General features: G+C 47.3%; 2 protein-coding genes across 3 annotated transcripts in view; one reads left to right on the forward strand and one right to left on the reverse strand.

Annotated features, from left to right (window-relative positions):
• SYN1 (synapsin I) overlaps window positions 1-25,698 on the forward strand; it is a 295,573-nt gene that overhangs the window by 241,769 nt on the left and 28,106 nt on the right. The window lies entirely within an intron of this gene.
• On the reverse strand, window positions 5,951-15,349 carry TIMP1 (TIMP metallopeptidase inhibitor 1). The gene is given in 7 exon segments (XM_056867286.1): window positions 5,951-6,151; window positions 6,391-6,512; window positions 7,682-7,799; window positions 10,180-10,277; window positions 13,609-13,743; window positions 13,746-13,772; window positions 15,286-15,349. Coding segments are annotated over 7 exon segments (765 nt in total).

Below are 25,698 nucleotides of genomic sequence, written 5' to 3' on the forward strand. Positions count from 1 at the left end.
TCCACCGCTCTTAACCACTACACCACGCTGGCTCAATGTTCCAGAAGCTCCCGCTGTCTCCCATCATTTTGCACTTTACTGAAGTTCTCTCATATGAGGTAAGACAGGCTCTTGTCAAGTGCGAAGAAAAACCTGAAGCATTCCCAGCTTTGCTCCTTGTTGGCTGTTGCATCACCCCACATAAAACGGACCAGAGCGGTTGGTAAGGAGAGGACATTGCTAGAGATGCAGTTACTATTCACCCTGAAGAAAAGGGGGTTAAAGAACCCTTTGCCTGCATTTTAGCTCAAATGGATGAAGGCCAAGTTTGACCTGTATCGAGGCATCCGGTGTGCCCTTAGGCAGAGCTAGGTTTTTTTTAAAAGCAGCTGACCTATTGTGGGTACTATGGAAAGACAATAAAGAAACCATTAGGGTTTGTGTGTTTACAGGTGTTTACATCTGCTAGATGGAGCATCAGAGTCCAGAGTGAAAATGGAAGCATACAGGTGCAACAAGAGATGGCAAAGACAATAGTTTGTTGGTACTGGCAGACACTAAAACTAGAGGAGCAGTACATCTGCCCAAAGTCCCTACTCTTACACATTCAGGCGGTAGTGGGTTCCATCAGCACAGTCGGGAAGAGAAGAAAGCTGGCTGCCAGCAATCCACACACCTTAGCCAACTCCATTTTCATTAGAGAAAAGAGGAGGAATGAGTTTGAGAAGTGACCGGGAGGACAGAGATACAGAGTTTTGAGGTAAGGGATTTCTTAGAAGCGGGGTCTGAAGACTGAGGCAAGGAGATGGTCTTACTGGAATACCTCACAACTTCATCAGCTGAAGACTCAGCATCAGAGTTGAGAGCATTCTCTTTGTTCCAGGGTAGGAAGGTGGAGTCTGGGTGGGGCTTGGTTTGCAGCACAAGAAGCATTCGGGAGTTTTGCTCACCTTGTTGACTTCTACTCTCCTGATGTTTTCTGTGTTCTCTTGGTCCCACTTGCCCGCCCAAACTGTAGTTTCTGGTCCATCCTGCTGGTATATAAAGCTCACCGCATTTCCTCCTTGGCTTTCTAATGTTTCCTTTCCTGCCAAATGGGCTGTGGCCAGAGCCGGCCGTGCCTGGATAGGCATGATGGATTCAGCTTTAGCAAGGGAGTGAGACGATTTGTTCAACCTTCTGTGGCTTTGGAGGTTTATTTTTCTTGACAAAGAAAGAGTTCTGTGAAACGTGAAAGCTTTTGCCATCTTTCAGCTGCTGGGATGGTTCAATACAAGTCATTATCCATTGAATTATATGTCTGGCTAGATGACAAGCAATCATGCTTTCTTCACACCCCTGCAGTATTGCTTCTGGTGATTCTCAGTATCACCCAGCGGCAGACCTACATTTTGGGAACCTGAAGCTTGAACTGTTACGGGGGCCCCTTCACAACCAGCAACGAGGTCTGGGTAACCGTTGTTATCTTCTTCAGTGAGGTTGTTGTATGGCAGATGTATTGGTTCATTCTCTAATAGAGAGGTAGAAGGTCATCAGAGGGGGCTTGTTAGGATAAAGAGGTGAAAATCTGATTTTTGGTCTTAAAATGCACAAGCGAGATGAGTGCAGCCTGAACTGAGAATTCAGATGTCTTTTTATGGTTCTGATTGGCTCTAGCCTAAGAGCTGAGCTATGGAACTATTAAGCTGTGCACCAATGAAGGTTTCAAGGATCCAGCTGCCAAAATGTAAGCTATGAATAGATTCTGGCGAGCTCAGCGTGCCTATACAACTGGGGGTTCGAGTGGTGCAAGCCCCTGAGAAAATTTTGAAATTTGACCAGTTACAGGGACATTTTTGAGGCCATAAGAACTGGGTAGTAGAGCATATTCTAAGGTCCATATTAAGTCCTTCAACCTATTGGTTTATGATTCTATCACTAAAATAGCCTTATTTTAGTAACAAACGCTTTAAAAAAACTCCATCAATTTTGTTTAAAAATTCACTCATTAAAAAAAAAAGTTGCTTCAGGGCCCCTCTGGTATTAGGGGCCCTTGAAGCTTAAGCTTGTTTAGTTTCATAGTAGATCCGCCACTGGTATCACCCTCCCATCTACCCTGACCACCACAAGCAGCCATGTGTTTGGATGCCTTAATTTCCTACGGAGAGCAATGACACCTTTCTTTGGTTAGTAAGCAGCAGTGGATATTCCTATCTGTGAGGGACTTAGCTTACCTGTGTATGTAGGAAGGCTGCCGAATAATTGGTCCTTGTAGGTTATCTGGGCTGTGTAACCATGGTCTTGGTATTTTCTTTCCTGACGTTTTGCCAGCAGCTGTGGCAGGCATCTTCAGAGGAGTAACACTGAAGGACAGTGTCTCTAGTGTCAAGTGTGTAGGAAGAGTAATATATAGTCAGAAAGGGGTTGGGTTGAGCTGAATCATTGTCCTGCAAAAAGTATCAAAGGTAATATGCTAATCATTGTCCTGTAAGTATCAAGATAATGTGCTAATGAGGGTGTGGTATGTTAATGTGGAACCATTGTATCCTGAAGTGATCTGTTAATGAGTGAAATCCAAAGCTAATCTGCATGGCTATTGCTGACTGTAGTCTTTGTTAGCCTGGAGGTTTTCAGGACAGGAAGCTAAGCCTTATTCATTCTTAAACTCTCTTCTTTTCTGTTAAAGTTGTGCTGATGTTTATGAAATTCAATGGCTTCTCTGTGCATTCTGACAAAATAGTTGGTAGAATTGTCCAGTCTTTCAGTGTCTTGGAATAAGACCCTGTGTCCTGTTTGTGTCAGTCCATGTTCAGCCACTGCTGATTTCTCAGGTTGGCCAAGTCTGCAGTATCTTTCATATTCTTTTATCCTTGTTTGTATGCTGCATTTTGTTGTCCCGATGTAAACTTGTCCACAGCTGAAGCAGCCCCATATCTAAGGGCCCCAAGCGGGATCCTTGGCAAACACACAGGTTGAAATGGCAGTGGAAAGTACTGTCAAGTCACAGCTGACTTACAGCAACCCTCTAAGGTGGAAAACCCTGACTTACGGCAACCCTGTAGGATAGGAAGGAGACTTTCATAGGTGGTTTGAAGAAGAAGAACAGTTGGTTTTTATACCCATAAATTAGATGAGGAATAGAGAATGAAACTGCTGCTATCATACAGCCCTTCTACAAATCTATGGTGAGACCACACTTGGAATACTGTGTACAGTTCTGGTCACCACACCTAAAAAAGAATATTACAGAGCTTGAGGTGGTGCAGAAAAGAGCAACCAAAATGATCAGGGGACTAGAGCAACTGCCCTATGAGGAGCGGTTAAAACGCTTAGGGCTGTTTAGCTTGGAAAGAAGGCAGCTAAAGGAAGACATGATAGAGGTCTATAAAATTATGCATGGTATGGAGAGGGTGGACAGGGAGAAGCTTTTTTCCCTTACTCTCTAGGGGCACGGGAGGCCAAGTAGTGACACCAGTGCCATGCTGGCATTGGCAATACACTGGCATAAGGATCTTAGGTATGGGCTTTAGTTAGGGTTACCAGGTCCCTCTTCACCACCAGCGAGAGGTTTTTGGGGCGGAGCCTGAGGAGGGCGGGGTCTGTGGAGAGGGGAGGGACTTCAATGGCACAGAGTCCAACGGCCAAAGCGCCCACTGTCTCCAGGGGAACTGATCTCTATCTGCTGGAGATCAGTTGTAATAGAAGGAGATCTCCAGCTACTACCTGGAGGTTGGCAACCCTAGCTTTAATATTTTCCATACGCATCATGATTTTTATTGAACAAATCAAATCTGTGTACAAATTATTATACTCATTAGATGAATGCTCCCCCCCTAAAACATTTATTTGACTTTTCAACATTTTCTGCTCCACAGGGTTGTTACATTTGTAATTTTTGATTAATATTTAAATATATTGTCAGCAAGCAATGTAATGATATTCTTGCCCAAACGTGACTCCCCTATTTCCTTATCATTTTATATATATACCACAATAAGTGCTGTGGATCATGGAGAACTTTAAGAATTCCCTGTACCGAAATATATTAATTAAAAATGTTAGCATTTATAAATAGTTTTGCCTTGGCATCTCTATAACGCTACAACCCAACTTTGAAAACTTCTTGCGCACCATTTTTTTAAGCAGCATCTAGACTTCTCTACCCTGTCAAAATCCTTCTCAGCATACAAACAAGACAAGTGACCTCAGTTGCAGGGTTCTATTTCCTTTGTCCGTCAGTTTTGTGACCCCTTTAATATTAGTCCTTATATTAGAGCCCCGTGGCGCGGAGTGGTAAGCAATCTTGGGTTGTATCATCAGAGGTATAGTATCCAGATCACACGAAGTGCTGGTATCGCTTTACTCTGCTCTGGTTAGACCTCACCTAGAGTACTGTGTTCAGTTTTGGGCACCACAATTTAAGAAGGATGTAGACAAGCTGGAACGTGTCCAGAGGAGGGCAACAAAGATGGTGAGGGGTCTGGAGACCAAGTCCTATGAGGACAGTCTGAAGGAGCTGGGTATGTTTACCCTGAAGAGGAGAAGTCTGAGAGGGGATATGATAACCATCTTCAAGTACTTGAAGGGCTGTCACATAGAGGAGGGTGCCAAGTTGTTTTCTGTTGTCTCAGAAGGTCGGACCAGAAACAACAGGTTGAAATTAAATCAAAAGAGTTTCTGTCTAGACATTAGGAAGAATTTTCTAACAGAGCAGTTCCTCAGTGGAACAGGCTTCCTCGGGAGGTGGTAAGCTCTCCTTCCCTGGAGGTTTTTAAGAAGAGGTTAGATGGCCATCTGTCAGCAATGCTGATTCTATGACCTTAAGCAGATGATGAGAGGGAATGCATCTTGGTCATGTTCTGGGCATGTAGTGGGGGTCACTGGGAGTGTGGGGGGAGGGTAGTGTAAATTTCCTGCATTGTGCAGGGGGTTGGACTTGATGACCCTGGTTGTCCCTTCCACCTCTATGATTCTAAGCTGCAGTTCTGCAGTCCACGACCTGAGTTCGATCCCAATGGAAATCTGTTTCAGGTAGCCGGCTTGAGGTCGACTCAGCCTTCCATCCTTCCGAGGTCGGTAAAATGAGTACCCAGCTCGCTGGGGGTAAAGGGAAGATGACTGGGGAAGGCGATGGCAAGCCACCCCGTAAACAAAGTCTGCCTAGTAAACGTCGGGATGTGATGTCACCCCATGGGTCAGGAATGACCTGGTGCTTGCAGAGGGGACCTTTACCTTTAATATTAGTCCTTAACATACGACCCTACACATGTTGAATCAGTGTACGTTGAGGCGGAGTGGGCACAAACATGCTGGTCCTCAATGTCAACATGATTTCCAGATTGCAAGCATGGTCCCTACATGTGTAGTACACCTGGCATTCCTACAGCTCAAAATGGAGGACTTTTTCTGTTTGGGCCAGGCACCCCCCCCCCCCAAGAGATCTCCTGTGCACTTGGGGATATTTTTATTTCTTCCTTCACTCAGTCCAAGAAGGTCTTTCATCAGCCTGAGTCTACCTAGCAGCCTAACAGCCCATTCCTGAGCCTTGGGCAGCCAGGGACAGCGTAGCCGCGGCGCCTCCAAAGCTGTTCCCCAGCCACTGAAAGGCTTTAAAAAGCCTTTTACCTGTTTTTTTTTTTTTTTTAATGGGGCATTTTGCCCCACTGAAAACAGTGAGGCTGCTCCAGCAAAAAACCGGCGCAGCACCGCTGTTCTCACTGTTGGCCCAAGGGATGCCCCCCAGGACACCGGCATGGGGGTTCTCTTCATATGTAATAAAAGGTCGGACTTTTCCAAATGTGCAGGACTTTTATTCTGCACTAGAGGCCATTACTGTTGAGCCGTCAGACATAACTTTGGAGTAAGGAAGAACAAGCAGGTGTAGAGTAGGTGGTCTGGAAGTTGTTTTATTTAAAAATTGTGACCCAGAAAGCAGGGTAGGCAAGCCATATACATTGGGAGGACCCCAGCCCCATTAGAGTCCTTGGAGACATCACTGGCTCAGGTGAGCGCGCTGAAGTTTTCCTTGGGTGCTGAGTGATGTCCAGCCACAGTGGTCAGATGAGTTAAACCGAGGCAAGCAAGCCATGCGTTTGGCCTGGGAGTCATCCCATATCCTGGACACAATCCCGTCTGTCCACAGGCACTGAGAGTTGGAGGTGACTGAGCAGGGCACGGAGGTGCAAGGCAGGATCTGTTGGCGAGAGGAGGAGAAGAGCTGGTTTTTATACAGCAGGAGATCTTCTGCTACTACCTGGCCGTTGGCAACCCTAGTCTCCTGCCAGCAGCACCAATTTAGTCTGCAAGCTGCTACCCCCCCCCCCCACCAGAACAGGCATCTGCACCTTCCAGCAGCCTTCACCCTTGTACCCCATTCCCTTCCTTTGCTCAGTATATGTCTCCAGGCATTTCCCAACCTGGAGGCCTACTCACCGAGCAGTTGCATCCCTTGCTGTACGTCAGACTCAGGCCTCGCCTCTGTGCGGGGGATAGCTGAGCCCACGGCTGGATAAAGGAGCAAGCTGTAATCATCATCTGATCACCTTCCAGCATCCCTGTTGGAGACGAGAGAGTAGAAAACGTTTGGTGCTACTGGTAGGCTGAACCCAGCCTGTGGTGGCACCCAAGGAGCCAAAGCATCAGGGTCTTAAATTCCCTCCTCTCCTCCCCCCTTTATAAATATAATTCATGTAGATCATTGACTGTGGGTTGCCCTTTATCAGAAACCTCAAACCTGCTGCTTTTACCAGTTGGTTTATTGCAAGTTATTGTGGTCGTCCCAGCTAGGTGTTCCATTTGAAGAGCGGCAGAGTCATTGAGAGTAGGGTTGCCAGCTCCAGGTTGGGAAACACCTGGAGGTTTTTGTGGCGGAGCCTGAGGAGGGTAAGGTTTGGGATGGGGAGGTGCTTCAGTGCCATAGAGTCCGATTGCCAAAGCGGCCATTTTCTCCAGGGGAACTGATCTCTGTTGGCTGGAGATCAGTTGTGATAGCGGGAGATCTCCAGCTACTACCTGGAGGTTGGCGACCTTAATTGTGAGATCGTAAGAGTAATGTACATTCGAACATTACTTGAGCCTCATTAGAATGGACTGTCCATGTAATGTGAACCATATCGCTCGTTAACTTGGAAGAATAGATTTGAATGCTAATGAAGGAACAGCTCCTTTACATAAAGAGCAATTGGCGAGCCTGCATGCTAGATAAAACAGCTGTTAATCATCATTATCATCATAGACCTTTAATGGCATAACAATTATAACAATAAAACAGCTGTTCTCGATAGAGTAGAGCTTGGTGGGAGAGTTTCTTGGAGCATGCACAAAATCCTGTCCCCTTGCTGAATGCCAAAACCAGTCTTCACATATCCCCACCTCTTTTGGGCACCTCTTTTGCGTAGCGTGGTATAGTGGTTAAGAGCGATGGACTCTAATCTGGAGAACCGGGTTTGATTTCCCACTCCTATACGTGAAGCCAGCTGGGTGACCTTGGGCTAGTCACATTTCTCTCTAAACTCTCTCAACCTCAGCTACCTCACAAGGTGTCTGTAGTGGAGAGAGGAAGGGAAGGCGGTTTGATTCTCCTTAAGTGGCAGAGAAAGTCGGCATATAGAAACCAACTCTTCTTCTACCTTACAATACCTGTTTTGGTTAGGAACGGGGGAAGGGGAGACATACAAATCTGAATTGGAATAACTACTCTCGGTCAGTCTCTGGGATTCCTTACCTGCAACGACATAGTCTTCTCCTTTCATAGGGGCCTTGTGTTCATATCCACAGAGACTTTCCATGGCAGGGGTGCGGAGGAAACGAACGTCTTGCATCTCTTCGGGGCCCTTGTAGATCTGCAGAGGGAAGGGAGGGGAGAGAATGAGCTTTAGTGATCAGGAAAGGTGCCAGTTCAATGTTGGGGGTTCTGACTCAGATGAGTGCTTTTGGTCATTCCAAGCCAATGCGGTTGTTATCAGCCGTCTCTATGGGATTCAGTGAAAGGTGCCCCGGTGGGAGAGCTGAGTTCCAATCACAGTTCTTTCTTAAGCTTGGTCAAGAAAGCATTATTCTTCAAACCTCAGTTGCCCCTATGTATTTCAATAGGCACTGGAGAATAGCTTCATAGACAACCAAGACAAGAAAATGTGGAGCCTCAAGATATGTACAGTGTAATCCTGAGCCAGTCTATGCAGAAATCAATCCCAGATTTCAATGGGATTTAGTCCCTAATAAATTTGCTTACTGCCTTCATCTGGATGGAGAGTCAGCGTGGTGTAGTGGTTAAGAATGGTGGACTCTAATCTGGAGAACCAGGTTTGATTCCCCGCTCCTCCACATGAAGCCAGCTGGGTGGCCTTGGGCTAGTCACAGTTCTCTGAACCCTCAGCCACACCTACCTCACAAGGTGTCTGTTATGGGGAGTGGAAGGGAAGGAGATTGTAAGCCGTTTTGATTCTCCTTAAAAAAGGTGGAGAAAGTTGGCATTTAAAAAAAACCAACTCGTCTTCTTGTAATCTCATAAGGCAGGGGTGGGGAACCTTTTTCCTGCCAAGGGCCATTTGCACATTTATGACATCATTCAGGGGCCATACCAGGTGTAGATCTCCTGGTGTGTGGGGGGGAGAGGCTAGGGTTGGCAGGTCTCCAGCCACCACCTGGAGGTTGGCAACCCCAGGGGAGGCCACACAGAGAAGGCCTGCACGGCGCCCCGCTCCCCCCACTCCCAGGCGGGAGGGCAAGAAAAACAGAGAAAGAGGAAAAGGGAGGGAGGGAGAAAGAAATGGAGAGAGGGGGAGAAAGAAAGAAAAGGACAGAGGGACTAGGTGCCACTAGGTGGCAGCAAATCCACGCTAATGTATGAGTCAGGGAGCTGGTAATATTTGGATTTCCTTGTAGCTTGCTAAGAATCAGAGAACTGGCCACTGTCTTTTCAAAAGAGGCAGACAGAGGTAATTTTGTTTTCCACTGTTTTTGCTCTCCTGCAGGGGTCCCCAACCTTTCTGAGCCCACACCTTTGGAATGCTGGTACACTGTGGTGAGCGCAGCCAGAAAATGGCTGCTTCACAGGGTTCCCAACCTCCAGGTACTAGCTGGAGACCTGCTATTACAACTGATCTCCAGCCGATAGAGATCAGTTCCCCTGGAGAAAATGGCCGCTTTGGCAATTGGACTCTATGGCATTGAAGTTCTTCCCCTCTTCAAACGGGGTTTGATTCCCTACTCCCCCACAGGAGCGGCGGGGGTTAACCTGGTGAATTGGATTTGTTTCCCCGCTCCTACATATGAAGCCAGCTGGGTGAGTGTGCCCCATGTGGGTGCTGGCCTAGGGCAGGGGATGGACAGTCCTGGCCCATCCTGCGGACTGGGAGTCAGGGGTCATGCAGTTCCACGTTGTCCCCACCAGCCAGCCAGCCACATCCCATTGGCGTGGTGTAGTGGTTTGGAGCTGTGGTCTCTGATCTGGAAAACTGGGTTTGATTCCCCACTCCTCCACATGAGTGGCAGAGGCTAATCTGGTGAACTGGATTTGTTTCCCCACTCCTACACATGAAGCCAGCTGGGTGACCTTGGGCTAGTCACAGCTCTCTCAGCCCCACCTACCTCACAAGGTGTCTGTTGTGGGGAGGGGAAGGGAAGGTGATTGTTAGGGTTGCCAGGTCCCTCTTGGCAACCAGCGAGAGGTTTTTGGAGTGGAGCCTGAGGAGGCCGGAGTTTGGGGAGGGACTTCAGTGCCATAGAGTCCAATCGCCAAAGTGGCCATTTTCTCCAGGTGAACTGATCTCTATCGGCTGGCGATCAGTTGTAATAGCAGGACATTACCAGCTATTACCTGGAGGTTGGCAACCCTAGTGATTGTAAGCCGGTTTGATTCTCCCTTAAGTAGAAGAGAAAGTCGGCATATAAAAAACAACCTTCTAATTTAATAAATTCACAGTATATATAACAAAATGGTTAAGTCTTTTTTGCCCCCTATATGCTACTAACATACCAAGGAAGAGAGTAGGAGAGAATGTGGGATGAGCTTTTAAAGAGCCATTTTCAGCAAAGGTTGTATCTGTAGGAGAAAGGGAAAGGTGCTGCGGATGAGGATTTGGATGCTTCAAGTGGCCACTGTGGTAATCCCAGCATCACCGCTGCATGTGAGATGTAATGTCCATCTTTTTCTCCCACCCATCACCAACCTGAGAGAAGCTGTACCATATTACATGGGGGGGGGGGATCCCAGCAGCTTACCTTGTTGGTTTTGAACTCATAGATCACCGTCCACATAGCCTCTCCAACGGAGATGTTCAGAGGCTGCTTGGATTGACCCACGAATTTTCCCTTGATCACTACAAAAGAGGTCGGAGGTCACATTGTTTTATTCCCATCTCTGTAGGATTCCACTGTCGACTTTGATATGGATTTTAGTTATAGCAAGGATAAACTATTATATTGGTCATTTATGCAGGGGAAGTTTGTGTTTGGTTTGTTGTGCAGTTTTCTGACCCAAATTCTCAAACATCATATGCATGAGGGCTCCCCTCCCCCAAATTCCAGGAGTACCTTGTGATTTATTAGGCATCCCCAGTGAATCACGGAGCTTCTGAGTCCCTCCCCCCGAAAACACAGCCTTGTTGTGGTTTACTTGGAGGGGATGGGTCAGGTTTTGTGTGGGATTCATCTCAAAAGTGTATACATAACCACACAATGTTACACTGTTCCTTGCTGATTTATTAAAATCCAGGCAATGAAAGCTTTTAAAATATATCATTTACATCCCCATCATTGCAAAAAGAGCCTAAAACTGTGGAGATATTACACTAAAACATCCTTTCACTATGGGTAGGACTTATTCAAAAAGAGCCCTATATTTTCCAGGGTCCCCCTTCCCTACCATCACTACACTGTTACATGAAGCCTATCCTTCCTCCTTCAGGTCAGTGACAGAACAGCTACAAAACATTTTTCAATAAATACATATAAAATAAAATTGGAGCAACCGTGACAGCATATTACAAATTTTAAAGCCAATAAATAATTCTCAGGTATATTTTTGCAAATCACAATGAAACAAGAATCGAGAATGCGGATTAGCTCAGTTTACATCAGTGGCACAATCTGTGTGCTCTGAAGACAACTCTTGGAAATTATTAAATTGCTAAATTCTTCACCTACGTGTATTGCAAACTCTGGGATTAAAGGAATTAAAGAAGGAGGGGCTGTGGCTCAGTTTGTAGAGCATCTGCTTGGCATGAAGAAGGTCCCAAATTCAATCCCTGGCATCTGAAGTTATACGCAAGTAGGTGATGTGGAAGACCTCTACCTGAGACCCTGGAGAGCCGCTGCCGGTCTGAGTAGACAATATTGACTTTGATGGACCAAGGATCTGATTTAGTATAAGGCAGCTTCATGTGTTCATGTGAATTTAGACATATCTCACTACTAGGAGGCAGTGCAACATATTTAAATGATTGTTGCTGCAGTTTTTAAAGGACTTTAACAGAACTGTACGGGATGGAAACACTTGTGAGGATTACTTGCATACTATGAAGCATGATCAGATTTCCATTAGGGCTGCCAACTTCTTCTTTCCCTCTGGCATGCCTCCCCTGCTTTCCACTGCTTCCTGACCTGCAGAAATGTATCAGTCTTGGCGGACATGGAGCGGTGGGAAAAGATTTGCCGGATTAATGTCTGCAGGCCGGGAAGCTGTGGAAGTCGCAGGAGCCCTGCTAGAAAAAAGAATTTGTCGATGCTAAATCCAAAGGCTAGAGGCAAGCTGAGATTGGTGATTTCTCCAGGTACTAGCTGGAGATCTTCTGCTATTACAACTGATCTCCAGCCAATAGAGATCAGTTCCCCTGGAGAAAAATGGCCGCTTTGGCAATTGGGCTCTATGGCATTGAAGTCCCTCCCCTCCCCAAACCCCGCCCTCCTCATGCTCTGCCCCCAAAAACCTCCCGTTGGTGGGAAAGAGGTACCTGGCAACCCTAGTGATTTCTAGGCAGAGATGGTTATCAGAAGTTTTCCTCTTGCCACAGCAGCTACCAGTTGAGCACAGTGCTAACTGGGCTTCTCTGCATTTCCCTTGCCCCAAACCCAGACTCCTGTAAAAGCCGTCCTCCCCTTCAGGAGATTAAATTAAAAAAAAATTCAGTAATTGACAAATTGCTATAGTGTTGAAACTCTATAGCAATCCATCAATTACCCTTTTTAAAGAAAGAATGTAAAGCCCACTATTGTACAGTGGGGAGAGACGGCATTGGGCCCCATGGGGGCTTGGGGCAGGGGAAATAGTGTCCAAGTGGGAGGGACCAGAAAAGATCTGACTTTCCCATCCACATGGAAGCCACGCTGGCTTTGCTGCAAACTTTCCCAAAAACATCATAGTAAAAGCAGGTTTGGGAAAGATCTCAGAATAGCTAAGGAAAAGCCGCAAGAGAGCTATGATGTTGTGTGAAAGCAAGGAGGGACCCATTTCCCATCAGCACCAAAGCCAGATCAAATAGCCAGTGTGGAAGTGACCATAACAACTGATTCTCTAATTCTATGCATTCACACTGGGAAGCGGTCCAAAGTAAAGTATTCCAAATAACTGCAAAAAAACAACCGGCCACTGTAATTCTTAGTATGTAATTCGCATTATGATGACATAAAATCACCAAACTGGCTTAACGGGTGTGAATGTGAACTGGTGATAGAAAATCCGAAAGATGGAGGCTTGCAGATAAACACAAGCTCCCATTTTGGGTAGCCTGTTTCATAGAATCATAGAGTTGGGAGGGGCCATAGAGGCCATCTAGTCCAACCCCCTCTCAATGCAGGATCAGCCTCAAGCATCCCTGACAAGTGTTTGTCCAGCCTTTGCTTAAAGACTGCCAGTGAGGGGGAGCTCACCACCTCCCTAGATAGCTGATTCCACTGTCAAACAACTCTTGATGGAAATTCCCCCCCCCCAATATCCAGCCAGTATCTTTCTGTCGGCAATTTAAACCCATTATTACAAAGCCTATCATCTTCTGCCAACAGGAACAGCTCCCTGCCCTCCTCTAAGTGACAGCCACCTCCTCTTCTCCAGACTAAACATTCCCAACTCCCCCAGCCTTCCTCATAGGGCTTGTGGTCTCTCCATATGGTAGAAGAAGAAGAAGAGTTGGTTTTTACATGCCAGCTTTCTCTCTTAAGGAAGAATCAAGCCGGCTTGCAATCTCCTTCCCTTCCCCTCCCCACAACAGACACCCTGTGAGAAAGGTGGGGCTGAGAGAGCTATAAGAGAGCTGTGACTAGCCCAAGGTCACCCAGCTGGCTTCGTGTGTAGGAGTGGGGAAACAAATCCAGTTCACCAGATTAGCCTCCGCCGCTCATTTGGAGGAGGGGGGGGGAATCAAACCCGGTTCTCCAGATCAGAGTCTACCGCTCCAAACCACCGCTCTTAACCACTACTCCACGCTGGCTGGTGTTTGTATCCCAACTGCAGACTGAAAGAATCCATGCCTTTCCTATTCATGAGAAAGCCACAGTATCTAGCCATCCCCAGGGCATAATAATATGGGAAGGCTGTAGCAGGATCAGGTGTGTCTGTCTGCTGAAGGGAGCATCGGGGTGTGGAATGACAAGGGTGGCTACACTGGTCAAGCCAAAGCCCACAGGGAGGAGTGGTCATTGACTCTAGAAACTCACCAATATCAGCGCTGCAGTATGCTGTCTGGGGGTGTCTGGGAGCACAGGAGCAGCCTGAAGCGGGATCCCCCAGCAGAGTGAGGAGGAGGAAGCTGGCTGCCAGGAGTCCACACATCTTAGCTGAGCCCATTTTTGTATGAGAGAAGAAGGGTCAGAGTTGTGTCCTAGAAGGCAGAGAGTGAGAGAGAGAGAACGTTATTTCAGGGGTGGAGGTTTCAGGAAGCAGGATCCGAATGTCATTAATAGGGTTGCCAACCTCCTGGTGAGGCCTGGATAGGGTTGCCAGCTCCGGGTTGGGAAATAACAGGAGATTTTTTGGGCGGAGCCTGAGGAGGGCAGGGTTTGTGGAGAGGAGGGACTTCAATGCCATAGAGTCCAATTGCCAAAGCAGCCATTTTCTCCAGGGGAACTGATTTCTGTTGCCTAGAGATCAGTTGTAATAGCTGGAGATCTCCAGCTACCATATGGAGATTGGCAACCCTAGGCCTGGAGATCTCCCAGAATCACAACTGATCTCCAGGTTACAGCAATCAGACCCCCTGGAGAAAATGGCAGCTTTGGAAGGCAGATTATGTGGTGCGACACCTTCTGAGGTCCCTCTCAAACCCCACCGTCCCCAAACTTCACCCCCAAATCTCCAGGAATTTACCAACCCGGAGTTGGCACCCCTGAGTACCAAGGAGGAGGCAATCAGCTAAGAGACCTGTTGACTGTTTCAGCAGCAATCGAGAGGGCCCTTCCCGTATGGGCTGAACAAAGATCTTTGTATCCAGGTTCTTTGAATGGGGGAGAGAGGATTAAAAAAATGAAGGCTGAATGAAGGGAGGAATGATGCAGAAGGGAAAAGTCCACAACGTCCTCATTCTAGACTGGGTGCAGTTAGGAGTTGCTATTCATGTGTAGACTTACCAAGGACATTGGATCAAAAGAATGGAGTGGGTGCAGAGGAGAGGGACGGGGATGATCAGGGGCCTGGAGGCTTAAGCCCTATGAGGAAAGGCTAAGGGAGCCGGGAATGTTTAGTCTGGAGAAGAGGAAGTTGAGGGGGGGGGATATGATTGCTCTCTTTAAGTCTTGGAAGGGCTGTCGCTTAGAGGAGGGCAGGGAGCTGTTCCTGTTGGCAGCAGAGGATAGAACTCGCAATAATGGGTTTAAATTGCGGGCGGAAAGGTCCTGGCGAGATATTAGGGAAAAAAATGTTTTACAGTAAGAGTTGTTTGACAGTGGAATCGGCTGCCTAGGGAGGTGGTGAGCTCCCCCTCCCTGGCCGTCTTTAAGCAGGGGCTGGACAAGCACTTGTCGGGGATGCTCTAGGCTGATCCTGCATTGAGCAGGGGGGTTGGACTAGATGGCCTGTATGGCCCCTTCCAACTCTATGATTCTATGATAAAAGGGGAAAAACCATACTAGGGATAGGGCCAGTGGGGGTGGGGGATGATGCTAAGAGTCCGTCTTGAAAACCTGGTCTAAAACTGCCTCGAAAAGGAAGCAAAATATGAAAAGTGGGACCAGGACTGAGAAAAGATGGAAGGCATTATCAGGACGCCGACGAGATTCACTGGCTGAAATCTCTGAGGGTGTTAAGGCTAGGGGGGAAAGCCAGCCCTGTGTAAGAAGCAGGGGTTTGGACGGGTCCTAGTTCGCAGCAAAAGAAGAAAATAAGCCTGTTTTGCTCACCTCGCTGTCCTTTGCAGCACTCTCGGCGTCTCCTGCCAGTTCAGCCTGCCGTTCCCAGCCCCATCTGGCTGGTATTTAAAGCTCACCCGGCTTCCCCCTCCACTCCCCCTGCTTTTCCTGTCCCGGCTGCCAAAGGGGCGTGGCAGAGGCAGCCTGTGGTTTCGAGCCGAGAGCCAGCCATGCCAGGGTGCGGCGTCCGTTGCCTAATGAACCCAGCTCCAAAGATGGGAGAATGTGGAGGGGGGAGTGACAGCCGCCTTCTTCAAGGAAGGCTTTGGTGGGAAGCTTTGGATTACTCAGCTGAAGGAAAGGGACGTGGGTGGCTACTTTTAAAAGGGTGTCGGGGTGAAGTTCGTAGGATGCCGTTAGAGTGGAACCCCAGAGCGGGACACCCCAGGAAAAGGCCTCCACTGATTGAATCTGAGGCCATTTATAAGAACGTAAGAAAGGCCATGCTGGAACAGACCAAGGCCCACTGAGTCCAGCAGTCTGTTCACACAGGGGCCAACCAGGGGCCTCTAGGAAGCCCACAAACAAGACGACTGCAGCAGCACCATGACCTGCCTGTGTACCACAGCACCTAATATAATAGACATGCTCCTCTGTTACTGGAGAGAATAGGCATGCATCATGACTAGTATTCATTTTGACTAGTAGCCATGGATAGCCCTCTCCTCCATGAGCATGTCCACTCTCCTCTTAAAAGCCTTCCAAGTTGGCAGCCATCACCACATCCTGGGGCAGGGAGTTCCACAATGTAACTATGTGTTATGCAGCGCTGTTTCCCTCGTGGCCACCCCACCGACTGCTCCGGTGCTTCATTTTGATTATGCATGCCTTTCCCGACCTTCAGGAGTCACCTCGCTCTCCCCGCGTGCTTCTGCACATTTTGCCCGTGTTTTCCAGATGAAACACGGGCAAAATGCACAGAAACACACGGAGAGTGTGAGGTGACATAATCAAAACGAAGCATCGGAACATAATCAGAACGAAGCCCTGCATAAATGTCCAGACTGAATTTTTTGCAGGTCTCCATTGGCTCTATCATCAAACAAAAGGGAGACTGCAGCCAAGAAATCAGAAGGCGACTGAGACTGGGTAGGGCAGCCATGAAGGAGCTAGAAAAGATTCTTAAGTGTAAGGATGTGTCTCTGGCCACCAAGATCAAGTTAATTCATGCCATCGTATTCCCTGTTACTATGTATGGGTGTGAAAGCTGGACAATGAAGAAAGCTGATAGGAAGAAAGTAGATTCCTTTGAAATGTGTGTGTTGGAGGAGAGCGTTACGGATACTGTGGATTGCGAAAAAAACAAATCAATGGGTTATAGATCAAATCAAGCCGGAACTGACCCTAGAAGCTAAATTGACTAAACTGAGGCTATCGTACTTTGGTCACATTGTGGGAAGACAAGAGTCACTGGAAAAGACAGTCATTCTAGGAAACGTGGAAGGCAGCATGAAAAGAGGAAGACCCAACAACAGATGGATTGACTCTATAAAGGATGCCGTGGCCCTCAGTTTGCAAGACCTGAGCAAGGCTGTTAAGGATAGGACATTTTGGAGGACATTGATTCATAGGGTCAGCATGAGTCAGAAGCGACTTGACGGCCCTTAACACACACAATCATGGTGATATCGTACTACATCCTTGACCATTCCTGCTCACTTTCCACAATGAGATTCCTCGCAGTTTCTCATTATCTACTTGCTGGTGGCCCTATTCATGAAACAGATCCTAAATGTGTGTGAGAGGGTATTGCTTATGGGATGGCCCCTGGTTTTAAGATGGAGCAAGCTTTTGAATGCTGCAGAACTCATCGGGTAAAATGAATATTTGAAAACCCAAAACTTCGACTGCTTCAATATTTATTTATTTTGTTTATTTCATTTACATCCCACCTTTCTCCCCAATGGGGACCCAAAACAGCTTATATCGTTCTCCTCCCCTCCGTTTTATCCTCACAACAATCCTGTGAGGTAAGTTAGGCTGAGAATGTGCAACTGGCCCAAGGTCTCATGAACATGAACGCATGAAGCTGCCTTGTACTGAATCAGACCCTGGGTCCATCAAAGTCAGTATTGTCTACTCAGACTGGTGGCGGCTCTCCTGCCTAGTCCCTTTAACTGGAGATGCCGGGGATTGAGCCTTGGATCTTCTGCATGTCAAGCAGATGCTCTACCGCTGAGCCACAGACCCAGCAAGCTTCCATGGCAGAGTGGGGATTCGAACCTGGGTCTCCCAGATCCTAGTCTGACGCCTTAACCACTATGCTGCACTGGCTCTGATCCATCTACCTTTGGGAACTTTGAATACTCATTTTCTTTGGCAGGGAGAGCTGTGAATTGTAAAAAGTCTGCTGGTTGAGGGCAATATACCAACTTTCTCATTATACGTCTGACATCTGAATTCATTCCCAGACTGCTACCCACCATGCCTTCTCTGCACTCTAATATTATCTCTTCTGCAGTGCCAGCCTTCCAGTCTCCCTCAAAGCTGCTTGGCATGTGTATATAAGTCTAGTGTTTCACACCGAGATTAACAACCTGGCCTTTCTTCAGCTACTTATTATTGTCTCTGTGAGTTATAGTTTAGCAGTCTACCCCACAGGGCTACAAAGTAATCCTAGCAGTGCTGTTCTTCAAGGACTCAACATGTAGGGTGGCCAGGTCCCTCTTCTCCACCGGCAGGAGGTTTTTGGGGCAGAGCCTGAGGAGGGCAGGGTTTGGGGATGGGAGGGACTTCAATGCCAGAGAGTCCAATTGCCAAGGTGGCCATTTTCTCCAGGGGAACTGATCTCTGTCGGCTGGAGATCAGTTGTAATAGCAGGAGATCTCCAGCTAGTACCTGGAAGTTGGCAACCCTATCAACGTGGGATGCTGAAATGAAGCAAATCTCTGTCGGCTGGAGATCAGTTGTAATAGCAGGAGATCTCCAGCTAGTACCTGGAAGTTGGCAACCCTATCAACGTGGGATGCTGAAATGAAGCAAATTCTGTGACCCACCAGGCCAAAAAAAACACACCCTTCCACTTATGTATTAAGGCTAGTGATGCTCAAACACCCATCTATTCCGCTCAGGTCCTTCTTTGCCAATGGCAAACAAAGACCTAATTTTCGATGGTCAGTTCAAAAATTTGTTGATCTGTTCATGGGTGTTTGGCAGGTTGTTTCACTATATTTCTTACTAACTGTGAGCAGTGTGGCGCAATTGGCGTTTCAAACACGTGCGTTCTCATACAGCCCAATTGATTGCTATCGCCCCACCATCCTTGCTGCTAACTGCTCCATTCCTCAGGCAATTGTTTAAATGGACAATTAGATCATTCACAAATCATTTAAGTCAGTCATCAATAAAGTCCTACCCTTTAGCGTTAATCTAAGTAGTCCTCCGGGAGCCAGCATGGTACAGTGGTTAAAAGCAGTAGTTTGGAGCGGTGGACTCTAATCTGGAGAACCGGGTTTGATTCCCCACTCCTGTGACCTTGGGCTAGTCACAGCTCTCTTAGAGCTCTCTCAGCCCCACCTACCTCACAGGGTGTCTGTTGTGGGGAGGGGAAGGGAAGGAGGTGGTAAGCTGGTTTGATTCTCCCTTAAGTGGCAGAGAAAGTCGGCATATATAAAACAACTCTTCTTCCTCCTCTTCTTCTTCTACTAATGGCTGCTGATCAATTTGATTTGGCAGTGTCTTTTGCACTTGTGCAGTTTTGGGTGGAAAAGAACAAGAGGCAACTGGTGCAGTAGGAGAATGAATTTGAATTCAACTGAGACCCCTATGTGTTTCGCATATACTTCATCAGGGGATAGTTTACAAATCCCCCAATGAAGCATATGCAAAACGCATAGGGGACTTAGTTGAATTAAAATTCATTCTCCTACTGCACCAGTTGTCTCTTGTTTTTTAGCTCCATGCTTGGGGAAGTCCCCCATGGGAGGGGCCGTGGCTCAGTGGTAGAGCATCTGCTTGGCATGCAAAAGGTCCCAGGTTCAATCCCTGGCATCTCCAGATAAAGGAACTAGGCAAGTAGGTGATATGAAAGACCTCTGCCTGAGACTCTGAGAGCTGCTGCCACCGGTCTGAGTAGACAATACTGACTTCGATGGACCAATGGTCTGAGTCAGTATAAGGCAGCTTCAGTCCTCCTTTTATTGTTGCAAAGTAGTTCAGCGGGAATTTGTGGCTGCTCGGTATGAACTGAACATACTGAGTGTTCGGCTCACATCCGATTGCCGCCGTAGAATGTGGCAAGTTGGACAGTCGAATGTGTTCGTGGGGAAGTTTGCCGCATCCCTAACTGAGCGCTGACGGAAGGTTGGTGGACTTTCCACCCTGCAGCCAGCCTGTGTCTTCAAAACGGATTTCCAAGACGTGTGACAGCCCGTGGCACATGATGGGCGTGGTCTACATGCCTGGCAGGTAGATGACAAACTGTTCAGGAAATCTTTAGTGAGATCTGCTATTTTTCTTGCAGGGCCATCCCGGCCTTGGTTCAACCCCGGTGATGACGCAAGCCTTTGTTCAGTTTTCCCTTCAGAGCTTATCGCTGTTGCGAAGGGGCCGTGCTCAGAAAGCATCGCAAGTGTGACTTTAAAGATTGTAGAGCTGGCGTAAATCAGTGTGTGACTCACACAAATTCAGCTTCGTCAGTTAACATCCTAGGTCATGTAGAGGATAGGCCCTGGCAGAGGGGCCAGGGAATCCTGAATGGCGCCGCATTGTAGTGTAGTTTCCATTTGTGTTTTCATTGCTAGCTCTAGAAATGCAAGTTAACTTTCCAGACTCACCACTTTTCCAAGGTTGGACTGCAACACCCAGTACTAGAAAAACGATCAGGCCTGGGCAAATTTTACCGAAAACCATGGTTGCAAATAGTCATTTGGAGATAACCATGGTTGATAAAAGCACTGCAGGAGTAACACCAGCCATGCTTGGCTCTAAAAGTGAGAGGGGAAACCGTTTCCTTTGAGGCGGGGTCATCTGCTGAAGCTGGAGGGCGAGAGATTCAAAACATATAAAAGGAAGTATTCCTTCACACAACTCCTAGTTAAATTGTGGAACTCCCTGCCCCAGGATGTGGTAATGGCTGCCAACTTGGAAGGCTTTAAGAGGGGAGTGGACATGTTCATGGAGGAGAGGGCCATTCATGGCTGCTAGTAAAAATGGATACTAGTCATGATGCATACCTATTCTCTCTAGGATCAGAGGTGCGTGCCTATTATATTAGGTGTTTTGGAACACGGGCAGGATAATGCTGCTGCAGTCGTCTTGTTTGTGGGGCTTCCTAGAGGCACCTGGTTGGCCACTGTGCAAACAGACTGCTGGACTTGATGGGCCTTGGTCTGATCCAGCAGGGCTTTCCTTATGTTCTTATGGAGGATGGGGCTATCCATGGCTGCTAGTCAAAATGTATACTAGTCAAGATGCATACCTATTCTCTCCAGGATCAAAGGAGCATGCCCATTATATTAGGTGCTGTGGAACACAGGCAGGATGGTGCTGCTGCAGTCATCTTGTTTGTGGCCTTCCTAGAGGCACCTGGTTGGCCACTGTGTGAACAGACTGATGGACTTGATGGATCTTGGTCTAATCCAGCAGGGCTTTCCTTATGTTCTTATGACTCTGCGAGTGTATTATAAATAACACAGCAATGAATAATGGCACTGACTCTCCTAACCATGGTTAAGAGTTGGTGTCTACCCTACTGGTTTTGCACTTCTCTTTCTCACTTGCCCTGTCAAGTATGAATAGACCCCTCTCACTTTTAGAGCCAAGCATGGTTATCTCCAAATGACTATTTGCAACCATGGTTATAAGTGGATTTTGCAAGCATAATTAACAATGCCACAAATTTAACACTAACCACAAAAAAGATTAGAGAGGGAAGTTTGCTAATGAGAAGGGATAAGGAAGGAGAAGGCAAACCTAAAAGGGGGATTAATTTGACTCCATGTGGTCCTAACTATAGTTAAGAGTGGGCAATGTTATGTCTAGATCGGATGTGTGAGAAACTGTTGATCAGGATAGATCAAAATGGCCTATTCCTGGAAATGAAGCACTGCCAAGTTTACTAGAGGTCATATCTGGCAGCTTTCTATGTTTTTGTTCAGTCATTTTTGTGGGAATTCTGCAAAGACGCATCCAGACTGACCCATTTTGTGCAGTAATGTGAATGGTGCATTTTTTTTGTAGTGGAAATGAAAGTTCACCATACAAGGTTTGGGATGTATCCTCGGAGTCCAGAAGAAATACAGGTATCTTTTTGTCCAAGATCTCCCTGTACTCATGATGGGAAGCCTTGCACAAGAATTGAGTTGGTCACTTTGGCCTCTTCTAACTGTGCAGGCTGCCGAGCAGCACACTAGTTTAAAGCATTCTCAGTGTGTCTGAAAGACCAAAATCCCCAAATCCTCATATAAAATTAGACACGCTCTTCAGATTTCCCATAATATGCAAATCAGTGATATTTATGCAAAAAAAATTATTTCTTCTCCCCTTCTGAAGAAGCCCTGGCTAAAGGAAGAGAAATTTGAGTACCGGGGGGCGGGGGTGTAGGATGTAGGGGGACATCACAGGAAGCCAGAATGGAGGGTAAAGAATTGCCATTCTTTGAAGTATGACTATTATGCAAGTGTTACCTTCGCATCCTCCCAGTATATCCCCTATCATAAAAAGGAGAAAGGAGCCTTGTAAAAAGAATAATAAATTTAAAAAGCACAAGTGAAGATACTTTGCATTCCAGATCTTCCTCTGGATCACCAGTCTTACGCAGTGTTTGCATCAAAGAAAATAATCGGGTCCCATCTGGATATTTTCAGTGGCTTTGAGCAAGAGAAGGTCCACGTTCCTCTCTCCCCGACATCTGTAGATCTGTGCAAATCCACCCTGTTCTGCAGAATTCTGCATGCTGGGCATGGCAGTTTTCATTTCCTAAATAAGCAAATTTCTGACCCTTATAACTTTAACGTTAAGTGTGAAAGTGGGAGAACCAATCCTGCTGAAATCTCAGAAGCTGTTGTTCTTGTTTTCTTTGGAGAGAGGGTGGGCTGGACAGAATTTTCAGAGGCCCGTCATGGTGCTTTGATGGTGGAACACTCCCCATCAGAACAAGCCAACACAATTAAAAAGGATGGTTGTTTAAACATTAAAACATCCCCTCTCCTCCTGCATCTAGGTATAGTACTTTCATTTTTTTTCAAACCAGAGAAAGTAGGACTGCACATGTGATTTCCTCCTCCTCCTCCTCCTCCTCCTCCTCCTCCTCCTCCTCCTCCTCCTCCTCCTCTTCTTCTTCTTCTTCTTCTTCTTCTTCTTCTTCTTCTTCTTCTTCTTCTTCTTCTTCTTCTCTTCTTCTCCTCTTTCATCTCACGCTGCCTGTTAAGCAGGTTGCTTTGCAGACAAAGGCTGGAAGAGATTTGCTAAAGGCTACTTGTCTTATTACCACCTCTTTCTGGAAAACATGGAGAACTTAGAGTCTGCTCCTGAAGGGGGGGTTGATCCACCTCCTCAGAGGCTTCCCAGCCGCAGTGGAGACAAAAAATTAAAAGGGGGGGGGAATGCCCCATGCGCAAAGCATGCGCAAAGCATGACGCAGCTCAAGGGGGCGTTCCTGGGGCGAACAGGATTAGGAAGCTGCTCAAAGGCAGCTCCTCCCCCAGGGACGGCCCCCCATGCCAGCACAGGCTTTCCCTTCTGGAAAATCCCTGCTGGCATGTCTGTGTTGGCGGTGGGGGCTGGCGGCTCCCGGACGCCAGCATGCTTACCCCATGCCGGCATAGGTGCCACCTTATTCCATGATAAGGTGGCACCTCCCCTGGTGTGGGGTCACGCCGGCTCCTAAGGAGCTTCACCCCACCCCCTTCAGGAATGGGCTGTTCATCTATTTTATATTCTCCCTATGTGGAAAATCAGTCTCTGATACTGATTTTCCACATAGGGAGAATATAAGGTCCCCTGTGCAAGCACTGGGTCATTCCTGACCCATGGGGTGATGTCACATCCCAACATTTCCTAGGCAGACTTTTGTTTACGGGGTGGTTTACCTTTGCCTTCCCCAGTCATCTTGCCTTTACCCCCGGCAAGCTGGGCACTCATTTTACCGACCTCGGAAGGATGGAAGGCTGAGTCAACCTTGAGCCGGCTACCTGAAACCGACTTCCGTCGGGATCGAACTCAGGTCGTGAGCAGGGACTGCAGTACTGTAGCTTACCACTCTGCGCCATGGGGCTCTCGAGCCAATTACAAAGCAGCATTTTAAGGGGCGGGCAATTGATTTGAACTTGGAGACTGCTGGTGCATAGATTCCCAACAGGAGAGTGTGGGTCCAGCGAGCAACGAACCTCAGGTAAAACCCATGCATAAATGACCTTTGTCTGAAGAATTCTAATCTTGAACTTTCAAGTGACTCTCTGGAGGTCTAAGTAGTGTGCTAAAGCAGCTCGTGTCAAGAAAGAAAAGCCTACGTTCTATTTCCATCTTTAGGAAAGAAGAGGCGGTTAGTGGTTACCAGACTTGTGGACTAAGTGGCAGGAGGAAGGCTTGGAGCAGGGACTCGCTGATGAAGAGGGAAAACAGGAGTTTCCCATTCATCACCGGCAGGAAATTAAGCAGCAGTTGTTCTTTTTTGGCATTCCAGGATGAGTACAAGCTCAAATTCTGGGAAAGGGATTGGGAGTACCCAGCATTGTCATCTTCTCACATTTCTCTCTTCCCCATCCCTCCAGGGTTTCAGCCACTCAGGTTTGCCTCCCGCTTGCAACATTCCTCCAAAGGAAGAGCGTCAAAAGGCAGGGAGGAGCCGTGATGTAAGGAGTGTGGAATGGAAAACTAAAGGTGAAAGTCAAGGAGCAGGAGCGTGGGCCCAAACTGGAATAATATGATTTGGGTGTGTGTGTGAAGGACATAAGAACATAATAACATTGGCCACTGTGTGAACAGACTGCTGGACCTGATGGACCTTGGTCTGATCCAGCAGGGCTTTTCTTATGTTCTTATGTTCTCATGTTAGCAGTTGGATGGGAGACCACCAAGGAAGTCCAGGGTTGCTAAGTGGAGGTAGCCAAGGGCTAACCACTTCTGAACATCTGTTGCCTCGGAAACCTCATGAGGGGACACCCTAAGTCGACTGCAACTTGACAGCACTTGCCATCACCACGTGGAAGCGCTTTGGGATTCTTTGCCAGCATGGTGTAGTGGTTAAGAGTGGTGGTTTGGAGTAGTGGAGTCTGATCTGGAGAACCGGGTTTGGTTCCCCACTCCTCCACATGAGCGGCAGAGGCTAATCTGGTGAACTGGGTTTGTTTCCCCACTCCTATATGCGAAGCCAGCTGGGTGACCTTGGGCAAGTCACAGCTCTGCTAGAGCTCTCTCAGCCCCACCTATCTCACAGGGTGTCTTTTTTGTGGGGGGGGGGGAGGGAAGGTGACTGTAAGCCAGTTTGAGTCTCCCTTCAGTGGTAGAGAAAGTCAGCATATAAAGACCAACTCTTCTTTTTCTTTTTCTTTTTCTTTTTCTTCTTCTTCTTCTTCTTCTTCTTCTTCTTCTTCTTCTTCTTCTTCTTCACAGAACCTTTTACTTACATTTTGTTTTATCTCCTTTGACTAAGTGAATGGTTGGGTAAATATAGACCTTCAGCTTGCAGAATAGACATTTTGAGGTCACAGAGTGATCCCTGCTTATCCCGAGACATTTAGTCAACATGATACGAATACTAATTAGGCACGGTTGAACACCTGCCCTTTGGCTTGTGTCCCGCTTGCCAGTCACAGGTAGGGAGCCGATAATTTGTCGGGCTGTTCAGATGTGTCCGAATAAATTTGAACATGTCGGTTTTGCACAATTACCTTGTTTTCTTGAACGATTACGGTGATTTTTTTGCAGAAATAGTGAACTGAGTAATGGTATAATAGCTCCGCTTTTAAAAAAAAGGCAACAGTGGCCAGGAGTCCAGAGGCTGACAGCTAGAACTGCAAGTAATGAAGCTGTAACAAGCTGGCTCTGTCGAATAAGTGACCTCTGCACAGGCAGAAATCTGCTCAAGATAAACTTCAGCGACAAGGTGCAAGGTGATGCAATCCGGAACTCGCCTCACAGCTGACCGAGGGATCGAAGAGAGCAAGAGTCCAGTAGCACCATAAAGACTAACAAAAATTCTGGCAGGTATGAGCTTTCGTGAGCCACAGCTCACTTCTTCAGATGCAGCAGGAATGTGATTCTACCTAATTCACTCATCTCTACTTAAGGATAGGTGGAATCACATTCTAGCTGTATCTGAAGAAGTGAGCTGTGGCTGACGAAAGCTCATACCCTGCCAGAAAATTTGTTAGTCTTTAAGGTGCTACTGGACTCTTGCTCTTTTCTCCTGCTATTGACAAACTAACACGGATACCCATCGTGATGTACTTCCAAGTTACTGGA

This window comes from Euleptes europaea, chromosome 1, assembly GCF_029931775.1.
Source record: "Euleptes europaea isolate rEulEur1 chromosome 1, rEulEur1.hap1, whole genome shotgun sequence".
In the NCBI taxonomy this organism is placed as follows: Eukaryota; Metazoa; Chordata; class Lepidosauria; order Squamata; family Sphaerodactylidae; genus Euleptes; species Euleptes europaea.